Source organism: Hypanus sabinus, chromosome 8 (genome assembly GCF_030144855.1).
Source record: "Hypanus sabinus isolate sHypSab1 chromosome 8, sHypSab1.hap1, whole genome shotgun sequence".
Taxonomy (NCBI): domain Eukaryota; kingdom Metazoa; phylum Chordata; class Chondrichthyes; order Myliobatiformes; family Dasyatidae; genus Hypanus; species Hypanus sabinus.
The window spans coordinates 30,682,618-30,701,858 of record NC_082713.1 but is presented as its reverse complement, the minus strand read 5'-3'; the positions used below and the strand labels follow the sequence as shown (position 1 = coordinate 30,701,858).

Sequence of the window (19,241 nt, the reverse complement as noted above, 5' to 3'; positions counted from 1 at the left end):
GTTTTAAGGCCTTTTTATTGTTATTTCTTAAAAAGAAAGAACATAGTACCTTCAAGGAATATTATGTTGCTTTTATTTTGATAGAGAAATATTCCATCCCTTTTGTGGAATACTAGTCTTAGACCTGTAATGAGCTAGCAGCTCATTTATGATGCTGTTAACCGCTGGCTGCAGTTCAAAGTATTACCATTTGTGAGTGCCAGTGACAGAAAATGAATTATTTTTCATTTTAAAGACAACCTTTTCCATTAGGTGGTGTGCTTGAGGTTACAAATCACAATATGAATCCATGTCCTGTTTTATGTGGCATTATTTATTAAATTACACAATTTCCCTTAGAACATTTTATGGCCTGAACATTATTCTAAACATAGTATCTAAATAAAAAATTGAAGACTAATCACAAATTAAGTAAAAGAGTAAATTTTAAACTACTAATTCCATAGCCAAAGTACATTTAATGAAGATATAGATTATTCAATTGACTATCAAGCAACTTTAGCCAAAATAATCTTTAGAATGAATCTGTAGAGAAAGAGGTCAATTTGTTCACCTCACTTGTGTTGGCTTTTCTGGAAAAAAATCATGTTAATCCAGGTATTCTGCCATTTTGTCTGTAATCCTTATGCATTTCTTGTACTGAATGTCCCAAATTTCATTTTAAAAATTAGTAATGAACTTTTCCCATCAGTTGTTTAGGCACGTTAACAATTCTCCTTATTCCCCGCTATTCTGGAAATTAATCCATGTCACTTGATTACCAAGTTTCCCAAGATCATATTGCCTGTTCTCTCTCAATCCGGATGCCGATGAGCGTTATCACAGACTTTGACACGAGGAATTTCACCTGCCTTACTCCTTGCCCAATTAATGAGTCGATGCTCTCCCAAGCTTTGACACCATCCTCCCAAATGTTAAATGTTACTGTCTATAATCAAACAAGTCATTCCTGCAGGACTAAGTGGAGTAGTCTGCGTGTCTGCTGCATACTTCTCTCATTTGATAGGCAACTGTTCGCCTTTACTCTACATATCTCAGTCAATTTGCTATCTAAGCTGAATGCACCCTGTTAATATCACAGACTTTAAATCAGGGTCTCCCAACCTAGGGTCCACAGACACCTTGATTAATGGTTTTGGTCCATGGCATAAAAGAAAAGGTTGGGAACCCCTGCTTTAAGTAATAAATCAAGCTTGCGACCATTTTGAATACCTATCAATGGGTTATTTCAGTATGAATGTTTTTCATTCACGGGGAGGAAAACATCCTGACTACTTTCCATAATCTTCAGAGATGAAATGGCACATCTTTGTCAGGTGGGGGAATATAAACCAAAGGAACTGAATGATATTAAGGTGGCAATCTGCAATGGACTAATTGATTGGCTGACAAGGAACAATTGGCAGAGTGGTCTGCTCCTGCCTCCATGTGTAGGACAGACACAAACCCTGCATCTTTCGGTTCTTTCAGCCACTTGGAGGTGATTAGCAGAGACTGAGGTGTATTAAAGTGGATAGATGTACCAGAGAAAGAAGATAAAACCTGAGCCACAATGACTCCCAGCAGCCTGCTACTAGAATAGCAACCTATCAGAACACCTCACCGCCCACTAAACCACAAAAAGATCGAGGAAAAGGGACAAAAGTAGAACCACTGAAAAAAAAAGTTCTAAAAATCTTCAGACCCAAGAAAATGGCAGAAGGTTTCTTTCATGCCCAGAAGTGCATTTTGCAGTAAGCACAATATTTATAATTATTAATTTATCCACTTTTGCTTGTTAGACAGAACAACAACACAGACACAAATATTGAATTAAGGACATGTTATAAAAATGTAGACTGTGCCAAAAAAATTAGGCAATAGAGACTGAAATATTAAACACGTCCATTCCTTTTTTTAAATGTTTTGTTTGACATTTTCCATTTGAGCACTTACCCTTCTCCAATCAATGCCTTTATAATCATTGAGATTTTCTTTTCTTCAGGCCTTATTGTGGGGTTTTCTTTTTGTGGGACATCAAGACTATCTGAAGCAATTTCTACCTGAAAAAGTGGCAGGCCAGTTAGAACTTCAGAAAATACAAGTCCCAACAGTGAACCTTTGAAATTGTGAATTTGTCTTTTCTATTTCATTAGTGGGGTTTTTTGTGTGTTTACAAGACGTTTTCTTTTGGCTCTTTGAACAGTAAGCAATAATTTGAATGTTAAGATTGGCTTAGAATTTTATTGTTATATAACATTCCTGACATGCTGTAAGTATTATTTCATACCCCCAAACCCCCCTCCCCATTTTGCTGCTTAAGACTTAAGGATAGTTTCAAAAGCTGTAGAAATTCTTCTTTAAATGGGGAAGCTCAAGTGAGATTTATAAAAATATCCAAAACTTCCATTTATATGTTCCCAAAGGCGAGCGTCTGGAATAACCTCTGACAACCAAATTAATCCCTTTGCCTTTAGGTGTGGCTTGCCTGCCAAACCCACCAGAATTGGTTCAACTGACAGGAGAAGGTTACTGGCACCATAAAACCAATCGTTTAGGGCAGATGGGGCTCATCTTGGGGAAGGAAAACTCCGATCTCAAGCCTCCGCTGCCTTGCGGCGATATCCACTCATGGGGAAGGCTTCGGGAGTAAACCCCGAGGAAAGATATAGAGCTAGAGTCCCCAAGGCAGTCCCAGGTTGAGTTCAACACTGACCGGCAACTTCTGCGACGCCGCCGCTGGCGCCAAACTGGTCTCTGCCGTTCCTTAGGATTTCTCAGCTGCGTGGGGGAGGGAGCCTGCTACAAAGCGACAGATGCTCTCCATCCAGATTGTATCGCCCTGGCTCGCGTAAGACAGCAAGTGCGAATCCGACCAACCGAGGGCTTTTCAATGCCACGCATTGTTTTGTATACCTCAAGAAATCATGCCACGATGAGGGGTCGTGACAAGAAGCCCTTTTTTTAAAAAAATAAGTGGAGGTTCAGTCCTGGGGTTAGGGGCATAGATTTAAATTAATTGGTTGAAAGATTAGACAGAAACACCAGAAATGACAGATGTTGCAGTCTGAAACAATCTGCTGGAACAACTTGAGGTAAGCAAAGCTCATTTACTGAACCTTGGGTAGCTACACCTTACTGCCTGAAATGGGCATAGAAGAAATCGTCATCGCAACTAAGTCGTAAGGAATAGGGATGTGAAACTACCAAGTCCCTTTTGGGTTGATGTGGATAAAATGGATCAAGTTATGCCTGAATTCCTTTCTGATTCTACAGACCACCATAAGGGATTCTCATCAGAAATTGACCATGTTTGTCGTGGTAGAGGGGATAAAATAGAACCAAAATGGTGTTTCAACCGAAGCCGCTAGATGATTTGGTCTAACTTAACATCACACTGTATTTGAAAACCATAGGTAGAAAAGGAAGGTTGTGCTAAATATTAGACTTCTTCAATAATATTAAACAGCGACTTCTAAAATGAACTCAGGGTACTTCACCTCCGATTTACAAGTTCACAATTGCATCTTGGTCACAATTCTTCTTTAATATAAAATTTGGGTATTACTAACAACACCCCTCACTGAAGCCCAGCCTAGAAAAGAAAGGCCGCTAGGGATATACGTGGAATTACGAATGAAAGTTTGTACAAGTTATTTGGTTTGAAAAATGTTACGGAAATAGGTCAAATGTGGTATGACTGTGATATTATGTAATGAACACCAGCAATGATGGGGAAGGAAGTGTACTGCTAACTGGACCTGCAGCTGGCATTTAACGGAGATAAAATGTGAATCTCAACATGGCTGCTGTGAACTTTGAATTCAACTCATTATATAAATAACATTTGGAAAAAAAAGCTCATTGCCGTCATGACAACCATAAAACTACCAGAGTGGGTGAAAACAGATGGCACTGAGTCAACAACCAAATCTATCACGACCTTGCATTTTGTAACTTTATGATTTTTTTAAAGTTACGACAACAGTTTATGACAATAGTCTCAATGCTGCCCAAGTAGGAACTCACTCCTGCTAACAAAGATCACAAGTTAAAAAAAAATAACACGCAGAATGTCAATTCCAATCAGTTTTTTAACATAATTACAATATTTAAGTTTTAAAAATCTGTTGAAAGTTCTCCTGAACTAATATTGGAGTTCTGACCAATATAGATCAGCCACGATCATATTGAATGGTGGGGTACGCTCGAGACGCCATGTGACCTACTTTTGTTCTCATTTCCCTGTGCCGTCACTCATAATTATGTTTTACAGTCTGCATTTTGGTGATAAACTGCAGATGCATCTTCTACTCACAGTTTTAAAGATACTAAAGTTTACTACCTGACAATTAGTGCATTAGAATTAAGATCCAAATTCATGTTAATATATGATTGAATAAGATTGCAGATTACTGAAGGGAACACCACCATCTAATGGTTGAATAGATTAAGTTAACATATCAGATAAATCATCAGAAGATATGCAATGTATTCATTAATTAAAACTAATTAACACTGGGATGCTGATTTGTGGCAGTACTAAGTCATTTTGAATTAATTTATACCTTCCCCCAGCACTTCAACATTTTTCCGTGCAGATTGATCATAGTTCACTTGTAATGATGGGTGACAGAAGCTACAAGCAAATTAAAAAAAAAAATATTTTGCCCATTATCTTATGCCTCAAGAACACTTTTCCCATTCAAATTAACAATCAAGTAAAAAGAATTTTAAACTGAAAAATTATAATGAAACTACTGTTACGTACCCCGTAACTGGGTGTCAGACCAGCAAAGAAAGAAGAATCCATTGGAATCTGGTGGTACCAAACTAAAGGTGTTTATTAGTAAACTACACAATACAATATCAAAAATGCAAATATACATATAAAACAAGTTAGCAGTAATAAACCTAGAAGTGTAGGAATAATAATAATCAATAATAAACAAGCTCTATCGATGTCTAGGGGTAAATAAATTGTCATAGGAAAGTATAGAGTTCAGTTCATAAATGCTGAGGTAGTTATGGTTGTTGTGTTGAAATCGTTGGAGGGAGAGAGAGAAAGCCAGCGAGATGTAACAGCAACAGCTGCGGCAGGCAAACCTTTTGTGGCTTTCTTAATCCGTTGTGTCATTGTGGTCATTCAGATATGACCCCTCCGTTCTTCAGCTAGACCGTTCTTCTGTGGTGGACTCGTCACTCTGGCATGAGTGGACACACACACAAGTCCCCACCAACCCTACTGTAACACTGTGAGCTTTACTGACTGATCACCTGGTTCGGTCTCCAAAGCCCCCACCTTTCTGTGGGTTCCCAACACTCAGTCAGTGTCCACTGGTTGTGTCTGAAGGGTGTCTCTCCAGACCTGTCTTTTTATCCCCACTCACGGGGTCTCAGCTATCCATCAACTCTGAATGACCGTGTCCATCAAATCAGGCCACTCCTGCTATTTCCCGAGGAATGTTAATGAGCAAAGTAAAGTCCTTGTAGTGGAAGGTAAATAATCCAGGAAGAGTCAAAATACAATAAATCGACAGTCTCTCTCCCCCTCTTATCTGTAGCAGATGTTCTTGCCTGTGTTTCATCTCTCTCTCTCTCTCTCTCATGAGCAGCATAGCAACAGCAATAGTTCATAGTTCTCAGTAGGGGGGTTGGGAATGGTTAACTCTGCACCCCATTGACCGTCAGGTCTGTTCATCACTCATAACACTACAAATGTATGAACTTCTAGAAGCTCTTGGTAACATTGTGTGAAAATAAATGTGACACAAAGCATTACAAGCCAGCACCCTTAGATTCAGTCACTATTTATTCCACTGCAACCATGCCAATCATGGGCATTTTTTGTGTTGTCCTTTTAGAAAGGACCACAAAACATTACAGCACAGTAGACCCCTCTGCTCACAATGCTGTGCCGACACTATAACCTACTCTGAGATCAATCTAACCCTTCCCTCCAACATAAACCTCATTTTTTTGTACATCCATGTGCCCAAGTATCTTAAATGTCCCCAATATATGTACCCCCCCCCCACACAATATTTTCCTCTTAATACCTTAAAGTCATGACCCTTTTATTAAGCATTTCTGCTCTGGGAAAAAGTATCTGCTTATCCACTCGATCTATGCCTCATATCATCCTGTACACCACTATCTGGTAATATCTCATCCTCCCTCACTTCAAAGAGAATAAGATATGCTTTCTAATCCAGGCATCATCCTGATAAATCTCCTTTGCACCCTTTCTAAAACTTCGATATCCTTCCTATGAGATGACCAGCACTGCACATGATACGCCAAGTATGGTCTAACCTGGGTTTTGTTGAATCCCTCCCCCACATTACCTCACAGCTCTTGAACTCAATCTTCTAATAAAAAGGTCAGCACATCAAGTCGTCACTTTTTATTGTCATTTCCACCATAACTGCTGGTACAGTACATAGCAAAAATGAGACAATGTTTTTCAGGACTATGGTGTTACATGACACAGTACAAAAACTAGACTGAACTACACAAAAAAAACACAGAAAAAACTGCACTGGACTACAGACCTAGCCAGGACTGCATAAAGTGCACAAAACAGTGCAGGCATTACAATAAATAATAAACAAGACAATAGGGCAGTAAGGTGTCAGTCCAGGCTCTAGGTATTGAGCAGTCTGATAGCTTGGGGGAAGAAACTGTTACATAGTCTGGTCGTGAGAGCCCGAATGCTTCGGAGCCTTTTCCCAGACGGCAGGAGGGAGAAGAGTTTGTATGAGGGGTGCATGGGGTCCTTCATAATACTGTTTGCATTATGGATGCAGCATGTGGTGTAAATGTCCACAATGGCGGGAAGAGAGACCCCGATTATCTTCTCAGCTGACCTCACTATCCGCTGCAGGGTCTTGCGATCTGAGATGGAGCAAGTTCCGAACCAGGCAGTGATGCAGCTGCTCAGGATACTCTCAATACATCCTCAGTAGAATGCGGTGAGGATGGGTGGGGTGGGAGATGGACTTTCCTCGGCCTTCGCAGAAAGTAGAGACACGGCTGGGCTTTGTTTGCTATGGTGCTGGTGTTGAGGGACCAGGTGAGATTCTCCGTCAGGTGAACACCAAGAAATTTGGTGCTCTTTACGATCTCTACCGAGGATCCGTCGATGTTCAGGGGAGTGGTCACTCCGTGCCCTCCTGAAGTCAACAACCATCTCTTTTGTTCACATTAAGAGACAGGTTGTTGGCTCTGCACCAGTCTGTTAGCCGCTGCACCTCCTCTCTATAAGCTGACTCGTCATTCTTGCTGATGCTGGCACCAGGGTCGTGTCATCTGCGAACTTGATGATGTGGTTCGAGCTGTGCCTTAACTACCGTATCAACGTTAATCATCGTCATAGCTTGTCACAAAAGACAGCCAGCCACTCTCGTGCCGTTTGATGTTGAGCAGGTCAGTGTCAGCTAAATCAGGCGAGACTGGGCAGTCGCGCAGAACGTTTTCAATGTTCTGCACCCTTTCACCACACTCACAGGATTCGCTGGTCTTTAAACCCCATTCACCATATTGTCTCCCGTCCTACAAACCCGCTCTCGCTCTGTTGAGAGTGCACCACTTCCGTCTGTCAACATTTCTGTGGGGCCTTGCACTGTATTGTTTGGTGGGGTTCTGGCTTCTGTTTGTTGCCAGAGGTCAATCCTGTATGTTTGGGGGGATATTCCACGCGGTAGTTGCTCCACTGTAGCGAAGCTTTTCCTCGATTTTAGGCAATTGGACACTGATTGGCATATGATGTAGTCGGTGCTGTGGATCCGAGTTCTGTTGTAGGACTTCGAGGAATCCTAAGATCCCTCTGTTCCTCCACACTGTTGAGAACCCTGCCGTTCACTCTGTATTTTGTCTTCAAATTCAACCTTCCAAATGTATCGCTTCATACTTTTCTGGATTGAACTCCACCTCTACTTCTCAGCCCAGCTGTACATCCTATTAATTAACTTATTACCAACTTCTACACTATCCACACCACCCTTTGTGTCAGCTGTAAACGTAAATCGGCCACTTCTTCATCCAAGCATTTATAAAAATCTCGAAGAGCAGGAATTACAGAATAGATGATGCAGAACATCACTGAGCACTGATTTCCGGCAAATTATGATCCACCTTCTGTGGGCAAGCCAATTCCGAATCCTTTTGGCCAAGTGTCTATGGATCCCATACCACCCGACTTTCAGTATGTGCGTACCAGGAGGAACCTTGTCAAATTCCTTACTAAGATCCATATACACATCCACTGCTCTATCAATATGATGTCATATCCTCAAAGAACTCAGTCTCGTGAAGCACAACCTGCCCCTTCATATGATATGAAAAAGGAACAGGTAATTAAATGTGATAACCACAGAATACAAGAGATTGTCAATCACCTTGACTCTTGGTCACACAATGAATATCCAGTTGGGCAAGTCTTTCAAGGTGATAGCTGTTGGAGTGGGGTGATGGAAGTGGATAGCAGAAACACAACTGGCAGTTAAATAATCCACGTAATTATCACTTCCACCAACCAAGGAAACATGATGATTAAAAGAGTTAAACAAAACTAACATCAAACCATTTGCTTCACAATAACATGTCGAAAGAAATCATTTTCTCATTTGTTCAGGTAAACTAACCAGATTCACAAGTTAACTAGCTGGAAAATAAAAATAAAGAGGTTAAATTTGTATCATTTATGTTAGTACTGTGTCTAGTAAACATCAAATTATATCCTATTAAACGTTGGCTGCAGAATAAATTCTCTATTCAGTTTCAGCAAACTCACAATATTAACTGTTTCTCTCTCCACAGATGTTGCCTTGACCCCTGGAGTATTCCTCACAGTTTTTATGGAATGGCAAATGATTATGTTGCCAGGAGTTAACAGATTGAGAGAACTCACTCCAGTTTAAACGGTATTGGTTTTGTATGGTAGGCGTTGGGATGCATTTGCAGTGGTAAGACAAATACCTTTTACTTATGTTAAATAAATGCTATTCTCTTCCTTGTAACTTAGTGGATGGGCATGTGAACCAATTACACAAAGCATTGTAATGCATTTCACTTAAACCCAAGCTCCAATGCTATTAAACACAATGCATTGCATTCACTGAATTTATATCATTCTGGTTAGTTCTTGTATCCTAATTAGCATCAACATTTGGATGTACAAGCAAAACTGCAGTGAATAATTTCTCACCCAGATCTCTCATGTAATATAGCAATGACAGTACATGAATCTAAGTTATCAAATGCATTAGAAATCTAATTGCAACAAACTTTGAGTAGGTCTTTTAACTGTGCGCAGGGAATGAGTGTTTTTGGTAAAATGAGCATTTATCGCACATCCCGAATTGCCCAGAACTTAAAGCAAGTCAGAAGGCACCCGACAGCCAACTATATTGGTCCTAGACTGAGATGTAGATTGGGCAAGAGCCATGAATTTCCTTCCTCAAAAGTACACAAGCTAACCAATGGATTTTACAGACCTATAATTGTGAATACTATTTAATTGCATTTAAATTCTCCAGCTTGGATTTTTGGAGGTGAAAGATGTTGAACCCCAGATACTTCAGTTCATTAACCACTGTGCTACCTTAGCCTATATTGAGCAAATTGGTAATGTCTCTGGTGACTATGCTTAATGAATTTGCAAAAATCACCAAGTTGAATTACTTACAATAACATTTGCAAGGTGCTTAGGGGCAAAAGCCTTATTACAATGAATTACTGCAAACACAAGGGTCTTTTAAATTGATACTTAAATAGTAACTTTTATTCAAACCAACAGTGGTTAATTTAACAACTTACTTAATTACAGGCTCAGTCCAATCAAAGTATCTTTTGCAACTAAAATCTACTGTAAAATCCGGTATTTTAATATCTAAACTCAAGAACACAACAGGAACAACACAACTAAAGATTTCTGCAGTTTCTGTAAGGAGTTTCTACGTCTTCGCCGTGACCACATAGGTCTTCTCCTAGTCAAAAGGCATTGTAAATTGTCCTATAAGGCTAGGGTTAAATCTGGGATTGCTGCATGGTGCAGCTTACTCCATGCCGTATCTCAATAATTAAATTAAAAAGGAAACAAATTAAAAACACAAAATACTCCAGCCTTTGGTAATCCAAAGTGACAATAAAAATACTGGGAATACTCAATTAGTGAAAACTGATGTGAGTAAAGATAATATTCTCAGCATTCATTGACTGACAAGACGAAGATTAGCCTTCCATTTAGACATGTGCTTGCATATTACCCTACAGTACATTTTCTCATCACCTACATTTACAGTGAAGCATGTTTTCCAACAGCAAAGGGGGTGAGAATTCAGTGAGAATAAAAAAGAGAAAGATGAGGACAGAGGTTTTATATCTATATATTGCTCTAAAAATAGAATAGCAACAACTCTGTTAGAATTGAATCAATTTTCACATGTGCATTACAAATGGCATTAGGTCTGAATTTCAATATCTTCTGAACAAGGCTATAAAAACTTGCTCTTAGTCATGCAACCTTGTTCATAAAAGAACTAAAAGAACAAGAGGTTATTACCCAGTCTAGCCAAAGAATCACAGAAGCAAAAGGAAACATTAAGAGCAGTTAATAAAAGGGCCAGTTTATAGAAAAAGGTGAAACCAGTGCTGTTCAATGAAAAACTATTATAAATTTATTGAAAAGCAAGGACACATTTAAAAATGTAATCACTCTGAGCTCAAACTACACTGAATACTTTTCCAAATAGGGTTGGAACTCTTTTAGCAGTGTAAATATTTAGCAGAATTGTGTGTGCATCATAAGTAGAAATTGTATAGACAAGAAAGCTGGTACAAGGGTTGACAAACTCAAAATTTGACATGGTCTGAGTTCCTATTATTATCTCATCACAATGACATTAGCTCTTATTTCCACTTTGTTACTCTTTATTGTTCACATGCTGGCTGTGCATTCACCAAGGTGCCCTCAAACATTGGACATGGCAGATGTGCAACCTGAAGCAAAACATTGCTAGGAGAGCTCATTGGATGACACAGCAGACGTGGAAACAAAGGGATAGCTGTCCTGAAACAACCCTGCCTGATGCTTAATTCATGCCACATCAAATAATCTTATCTGGAGCAAGGAATGTGTGACCATTTGCCCAAACTCTTCCAAGCACATAAAAAAGTCTTCTGAAGCAACGTCCAGTCTTTCATGATGAAAAGGGCACATTCAAATGCCATGGCTACAGAACTCGTACAGCTATTCTCACAAAGCAACCTGCCAATATTACAAGGTCTTTGAACACATGTGTACAGAAAATACAAGATGAGAGTTGGGAGCTCTGAAGACTGATTAGCCCTTTTCTGAGACTTTACCTCACTCCATTCCACTTTTTGGACACAAGGATTGCAAAATCTCAGTCACGTATCACACTTTTAACAGAGAATGGAATGTTAATTCTGATTTTTTTTTCTGGTGGGGGAGTAGGTTGAGTGATGATTGGAAATTTCACTACACAAAAGCCAATCAGCATTATGTACAAATGGTAATCAAAGAGGTCCACCTCTGCTAAACAAGTCTAAACTGGCAAAAACTGTTCAGTTCAGCACAGGCATGGCAAACTATCAAAGGTAACCATTACTCCTTCTAAAACAGAGCACCTGCAATCAGTCGAACTTCTTTGACAAGTTCCATCATTATTATCTTAGTGAGCTTGGGGTAGCTGAAAGAATGCACTGTGCTGTGAAAAGTAATAAATGTTCAATGGAAGAGGGTTAGACAACAGAGCTGTGCAATATCCCAAGCATAAAACTGTAATGATTTAGCAATACTTCAGACTCTTACAGCAAAAAAGGGTCTTGAGACTTACTAATATCTTCAAACATAAAAGATGTATACTATTTGGAATCATTTTTATCACAGCCAAGTTGAGCAAGAAAGTTTGAGTATTCTTTACAGAATGTTAAGGACCAGCAAATATACAAAACACAAAATTGTAAAGGGAGAATACAAATTATCTTTATGTTTTCCAGTCACTTTTCCACATTTTTTCCCCAATAAAATGACAGTTCAACTTTGGTCAACAATTTAAACAGTGACACATATCAGTGTGGTTAATCTTAGAGACAACAAAGATAACCAATGCCCATGACCGAGGTGGGTGAGAGTGCAATTTAACACACCCTAACTGAATCCCAATACAATGCAATGGTGGACACATTGTTTATTAGAAGAGTCCAAAAGAGTGAACGATTGCATTTCCACAAGCAGATTTCATTTAACAAACTCAGACCACCTTTTCTATATTTAATTTAAAGGCAAAAGATAGTATTTCAAAACCATTAAACCAATCAATGTAGGTCAAGTTAGCATTTCATCCAACCCATCTACCAGGAATTTCTTTTAAGTGGAGGAGACACACTTCTTTACAGATTACAATTCAACATGATATTAAAAAAAAGGGTCATTATAGTGTCCCTACACTAAATACCCTAAAATTGATTCACTGTGGACATGTAATTTTTTCCTAAATTTTACATCACATCCAAAAAGTACAATTTTTGAAATGATCAAGTGAAACTTAACTGCTTTGATCTACTGTGATAGGAATTTATGATTGTGGTACAGCAGTTTATAAACCTGCAGCATCAGGTCCATTCAGTTTGCATAAACAGCCTTAATTTAAAAAAAAATGCGTGTCATTTTGGCAAACCTTCAGGTTACCAAATGAATACTGTGCAGATGTCTACCATTTTAAAACATTGTTTACACTGATCTAACTCAATGAAACAGCTTTATTTGATAATATAATACAGAAAAACACACAAGAGACAGTATCCCCTTTTTTTTGATCCCCTTTCCTCCTGGGTTCCTTCAAATACTGAATTTCTTAACAGGTCAGCTGACCGGCCTGGTAGCACATTGATACAGTAAGTATTCCTGCTCAACAAAAATCAAACCAGAGGCAAACAGCTCAATCTATTAGTCACTAGCAAAAGATGTAGTCCTTTTACATTTTTTTTAAAAAAGTGTATTACTTCAAAATTCTAATTTGCTATTTGCATTCTTAAGAGGATTTAGCTGGACAATCTTACAGATCAAGTGATGAAAACATTATTGCACAGGTTAATGTTCCCACTGTACGACACACGGGAATGACAAAGTACTATTTCAACAGAAATTAAAAACCTGGAGTCAAAAATTATAGGAAACAAAACACTATCCACATGAAAAACTTTTTCTCACCCTCTATTGCAAAGTCCACTGTGCTATTATTTATGGTATTAACTATAAATGTTCACAGCCTTTTTTGGTTATAATTAAAAATACACAAAATAGAATCAAATATTTTTATAATTTCAAACATCAGCAAACATTTCAACAGAGTATAGGAAAGGACAATTTGTTATACTCAAGTTCCAGTCTTCATTTCCAGCAGAAGTTTCCTCAAAATATTTATTTACTCTTTAAATTGAGCTAAGACCTAGCAAACTGTTCTACAAAAAGTCCCCTTTAGGAACATGTGCCTTTTACTGGCAGTAGTTGTTTCACCTTTCAAATCACTTACAAAAGAATGTTTAAAAAATACTAATCTTGTACTCTGGTTAGAATTCTCCTTGTCCATTCCTCCTGCATTTTTCTCAGGGAGACAGTTGAAAATAAACTTTTAATGTAAAAGCTGAATTCAAGGATATTCCAGATAAGGGTTAGTTTGACATATGACTCTGGAAGCATATGCTTCTACCATTTGCCTTCAAATCTTCCTTCTACTGATGAGCAGTGAAACTAATTTCCAGTAACAGTTAAACTCAGTCACAGACTTGAGATTACCCTATGCTTCTGCTATTGTGTTCTTCTTCATCTAAAAATAAAATGGCGGCAATAAGTGGAATGTTCTAGAAGGCAGCATATGAGATCCCACTTTGCTGGACCATTTTTTAAAGCAATGTTAAAATCCCAAGAACTGCAATTGAATGAAGGATTCTCCCACTGCATCAGCATGTACACTGCTAACCATGTCAACTTTTCCATTTAGAGCAAGTACAAAGCTGCTTGCTTATTGACTGCAAGAGCTTTAGGTTCAAAGCAATTTTTTTTGGTCTCTAGAGAATGTAATGTACACCCGATTGTCAGCAAGTGCACTCAAGCTAAAAGGGATACTGTCTCCAAACAATGGTGATAGTCTAACCATCTCTGCTCTCACAAACAGGCCACATGACTCTGCAAGTACGTGTGTAGTAATTTTTTTCCGCAGCACCAAGTAGGCCAGCCTATAATGACCCATTGTTTTTCTAAATAAAAAGTTACAGAACTTTGTACAACATCTACTACACATCATCCTTCAACGTCGTCATCTTCTAGTGAATCCTTCGAATAGTCATCATAGATTTCTTTCACAGCCATGATTCGGTTCAGCATGCTCTCCAACATACTCCGATCCATGGGAATAACAGAGTACCACAAAGGGCTTTCTGCCACACAAGAGCGCTCTGGCTGCAAGTAGAAAACATCATTCCTGCTCTTCATACTCTCAGGGCTACAGAAACACAAAAACAAGAAAAAAAATACATAATTGATCAGTATTAATATTTGTTGTTCTTGTCTACTGTAGTAATGCACTCTGGAAACAAATACATGCCAAATTGTTTTCTAAGTATTGCAGAAGTTAAGAATACCTTGCTCTTAACTCCTTTTCTTCTGACATAACTAAGAAGATGATTCCCAACAACAGTATGACACAGTACATAATTAGCAAGTTCTGTTAGAAAGCTAGAGCTTTCATTGGACTCGATAGTGAAATTTGCTTGCAATCTTGGAACTAAAAATAGTGACACAGTTGACTATATTCTTCTTAGAAAGAATGGTGTTGATTGGATCGTTTACCTATCAGTCATGCTAAAGGAATGCATCACTGTTAGATGACTGAGGAAACAAGTCTGCAGAGAGACTGGATAGATTGGGAGAATGGGCAAAGTGGCAAATGAAATACAATGTTGGAAAGTGTATGGTCATGCACTTTGGTAAAAGAAATAAACAGGCAGACTATTATTTAAATGGGGAGAGAATTCAAAGTTCTTGGGAGTCCTCATGCAGTATACCTTTATGGTTAACCTGGAGGTTGAGTCAGTGGTGAAGAAGGCGAATGCAATGTTGGCATTTATTTCTAGAGGAATAGAGTATAGAAGCAGGGACTTGATGTTGAGGCACTATAAGGCACTGGTAAGACCTCACTTGGAGTACTGTGTGCAGTTTTGGGCTCCTTATTTAAGAAAGGATGTGCTGACGTTGGAGAGGGTTCAGTGAAGATTCACTAGAATGATTCCTGGAATGAGAGGGTTAACATATGAGGAACGTTTGACCACTCTTGGACTGTACTCCTTGGAGTTTAGAAGAATGAGGGGGGACCTCATAGAAACATTTCGAATGTTGAAAGGCATGGATGTGGCAAAGTTGTTTCCCAAGGTGGGGGAGTCCAGTACGAGAGGCCATGACTTAAGGATTGAAGGGCGCCCATTCAGAACAGAAATGCAAAGGAATTTTTTTAGCCAGAGGGTGGTGAATCTGCGGAATTTTTTGTCACGGGCGGCAGTGGAGGCCAAGTCATTGGGTGTATTTAAGGCAGAGATTGATAGGTATCTGAGTAGTCAGGGCAACAAAGGTTATGGTGAGAAGGCGGGGGAGTGGGACTAAATGGACGAATGGATCAGCTCATGATAAAATGCCGGAGCAGACTCAATGGGCCAAATGGCTGACTTCTGCTCCTTTGTCTTATGGTCTATGGACCGGAAATTGTTTTACATGAGTTCAATTATCTTCTCGATAAAACTCACTCAAATAAAATCAGCAATCAGAGAAATTCTAAGAGGATTATATCATAAGAACTATCACTGCGGATTGTAGAAACCAATTTTAAACAGATTCTGGATAAAAACTTTTGCCAGTAGTGTAGCAGTTAGCATAACACTATTACAGCTTGGGGCGCCAAGAGTTGGGAGTCCAATTCCAGCATCATCTGCAGGAGTCTCTGTGTTCTCCCTGTGGAATGCATGGGTTTTATCTGGGTGCTCTGGTTACCTCCCACAGCACTACTGCCTTGTACTTAGGTTAGGATTAAATCAGGGTTGTTTGGGTTTGAAGGATGGTGTAACTCGAAGACTCAAAAGGGTATACTTTGAGCTGGATCTCTAAATAAATAAATAAATCACTTCTCTGTAAAATACACTTTGCCTGAAGCTCTGCTCATCCCTTCATCCCTACCTTGACGGCAGACAAATTGATTTCAATGGATTTATCAGACTGAATGCACCATTCTTGGTGATAATGTCTGTTGACTTACTTCATATGATAAACAGTGAAGTATTAAAAGGCATGAAGTCTTAACAATAACAATCAATGCTTTCAGTGACTGTTTTTGAGACATTGTTGCCAGAGAGATTATTTTCTGGCAGGAGGAGAGGATGTGCATTTTGTCACAAAATAATCTCTCTGGCAACAATGTCCCTTCACTGATTTGCAGCTTTACAAATAGCAGTGCCAGATGGAAATGTTTGGCAGAGACTCATTCATTAGACATGTTAACTTTTAATAAACATATTCTCTTCTACTACAGCAGTCAAATTTTTTTGAAAATTATCAATTGGATTAATTTTCGTTGAATTACAAAGTTTGATCAGTTAGGGAGATGGACTGAGGAATGGCAAATAGATTTCAACTTGGACAAGTGTGAAGTAATAGATTATCGACAATCAAACTCGGAGAGACCAGTGAAAAGCAGGACACTGACTATGTGTTACGGAGGAGAGGGACCTGGGAGAATGCGTGCAGAGTTCACTGGAGGTGACCATCCTGTTTTAAAAAAAGCTTTTAGCATGCTGGCCTCGAGTTTAGGAGAAGGGACATTATGTTGCATATATCAAAGTCACTAGCGAGACCTGTCATGGAGTATTGAGTACATTTTCAACACCCTGCTACAGCATAGACATCAAGCTGGAGAGGAGAGATTTAAGAGACCTGAGAGGCAACTTCTTTTCACAGAGACCAGTAAATATCTGGAATGAGCTGCCAGAAGTGGCTAATGTGGGTACAAATGCATTATTTAAGAGGGATTTGAATACCTGCATGAAAAGAGGGTTTTCGGGCCAAACATGGGCAAATGGGACTTGCAGGGAGGATGCTGTGATCGGCATAGACTAATTGGGCTGAAGGATCTGTTTCCCTGCTGTGTTACTCTATGACCAATTCTGTTCATTGGCAATAACTGACCATAAGGTTTAGCTGCCCACCAATACCAAGTGCATGATGCTGTTTCATTACTGCAAATTGTACAAAATAGGGAATTCTATGCAACCAAATTGATGTTGAGTATTTTGAAATTGATTTTGACTTATCCTTAACAACAATGGGAACCCAAATGTAAATTATTCCATTCGTAGTGTTTGCATTCTCAAACTTGACCACAGAAATGCACCCCACATAAAAACATCAATTTTATCTACAAGGGAAATAACTAGATACATTACCATTTTGAGAGGTAGAACTCATAAAATTTCACAGGGCATCTTAATGGATTCATTCTGTTTTCCCTCTGTTCAAAAACAGCAACTTCCTCCTCACGTTTCCTCTTTCCTACAGTGCTGCCTATGAACAGAACAGTAAAGCTAAGTCACTATCAACAGGAAAAATGGTCTTCATAAGATTTCAATTCATTCTTTTCTGACTAAACTTTACTTACATCTTAGTATTTCATGTCATTTGAGTAAGCCACCAATAAATGTGAATAGCTTAACAATTTACTTTTGATGTTAGTGCTGGAGGATGTTAGGATCCAAATTGATTATATAAATTCAATTTAAAAAACTAATTTTGTACATTCACGTCAGGGCATTGACTCATGGACACGAGGAGCCATTCAGTTATTGCCCACTGTCTACCATGCATTCATTCCATTAACAGCCTCCCAGAATATACTAAAATGCAAATGGATTGTCAAAATTGTCAATGGATCTACAGAAAATGAAGCACTGATGTAGGAGCATTACTATCTCTTACTATCTTTCCTTTCAGTTAGTCCTGACGAAGGGTTTCGGCCCAAAACGTCGACAGTACTCCTCCTTATAGATGGTGCCTGACCTGCTGTGTTCCACCAGCATTTTGTATGTGTTGCTTGAACTTCCAGCATCTGCAGATTTCCTTGTGTAGGAGCATTTGATGACTTTGGCCCTATACTGGAGTCTGGAAGAATGAGGGAAATCTCACTGAAGCCTATCAGATATTGAAAAGCTTAGATTGACTGGATGTGGGGAGAATGTTTTCTATAGGATTCTCCTTTCACAAGTTTTAAGGTGGTTTAAGAAGGCATATGGCATGATTTTTGACCCTATCAGATTCCTCCTTCTCCAGCCCTTTACCTTTTCCACCCACTCAATTTCACATATCACCTTCTAGCTAGCTGCCTCCTCCTCCTTTTTATTCCCCTTCCATTTCAGTCCTGAAGATAAGCCTCAGACCAAAATTTCGATTCATCTCCATAGATGCAGCCTGACCTGCTGAGTTCTTCCAACATTGTGTGTGTGTTGACATGGCATGTTTGCACTTATTAGTCGAGATACTGAGTTCAAAAGTCAGGAAGTCGCAATATTATAAAACTCTAGTTAAGCTGCACCGGCAGTATTGCATGAAGTTCTAGTCACCCCATAATATGAGGGACGTCAAAGCTTTGAGAGTATGCAGAAGATCCTGCCTAGATTACAGGGATTGTGCTATAACGAGAGGTTAGACAAACTTAGGTTTTCTTCTCTCGAGTGGCAGAAGCTGGAGGGAGATCTGACAGAGTTTTATAAGATTAAAACAGACAAAGACAGAGTAGAAAGGCAGTATCTTTTTTACACCCAGGATTGAAATATCTAATACCAGAGGGCATGCATTTAAACTGAGAGGGAGTAATTTCAAAGGAGGTGTGAGGGGCAAGTTGTTCTTTTTTATATAAACAGAGTGGTGGGTGGTTGAAATGTGCTGCCTGGGGTGGTGGTGGTAAACGCAGATACATGAAGACTTCCAAGTGACAGTTAGATAGGTACATGAATGTGAGATAAATGAATTGATACGGACATTGTGTAGGCAGAAGAAATGAGTTATTGGCCATTTGATTACTAACTTAATTGGTTTGGTACAAAATTGTGGTCTGAACCACAATATGCTCTACACTGGAGAAATCTCAGACCACAAGGGCACAGCTTCAGAATACAAGGACATCCCTTTGGAAGAGAGATGA

General features: G+C 39.1%; 2 protein-coding genes across 9 annotated transcripts in view; one reads left to right on the top strand and one right to left on the bottom strand.

Annotated features, from left to right (window-relative positions):
• Positions 1 to 9,510, top strand: part of LOC132398017 (gap junction alpha-3 protein-like) — a 40,733-nt gene extending 31,223 nt beyond the window's left edge. Inside the window, exon 3 of the transcript XR_009513506.1 lies at positions 8,800 to 9,510. The gene's annotated coding sequence lies outside the window, so the exon portion shown is untranslated. The remainder of the gene's footprint in view (positions 1 to 8,799) is intronic.
• A 3,237-nt stretch (positions 9,511 to 12,747) lies between these two features.
• LOC132398011 (zinc finger MYM-type protein 3-like) overlaps positions 12,748 to 19,241 on the bottom strand; it is a 113,089-nt gene continuing 106,595 nt past the window's right edge. For 7 of the 8 annotated variants that reach the window (XM_059976896.1, XM_059976897.1, XM_059976899.1 and 4 more), the window contains 2 exons: positions 17,491 to 17,608; positions 12,748 to 14,507 (listed from right to left, as the gene is read on the bottom strand). In XM_059976896.1, the coding sequence (XP_059832879.1) occupies positions 14,306 to 14,507; positions 17,491 to 17,608 (320 nt within the window). In that variant the 3' untranslated portion in view covers positions 12,748 to 14,305. The other variant, XM_059976898.1, reaches the window with a different exon arrangement.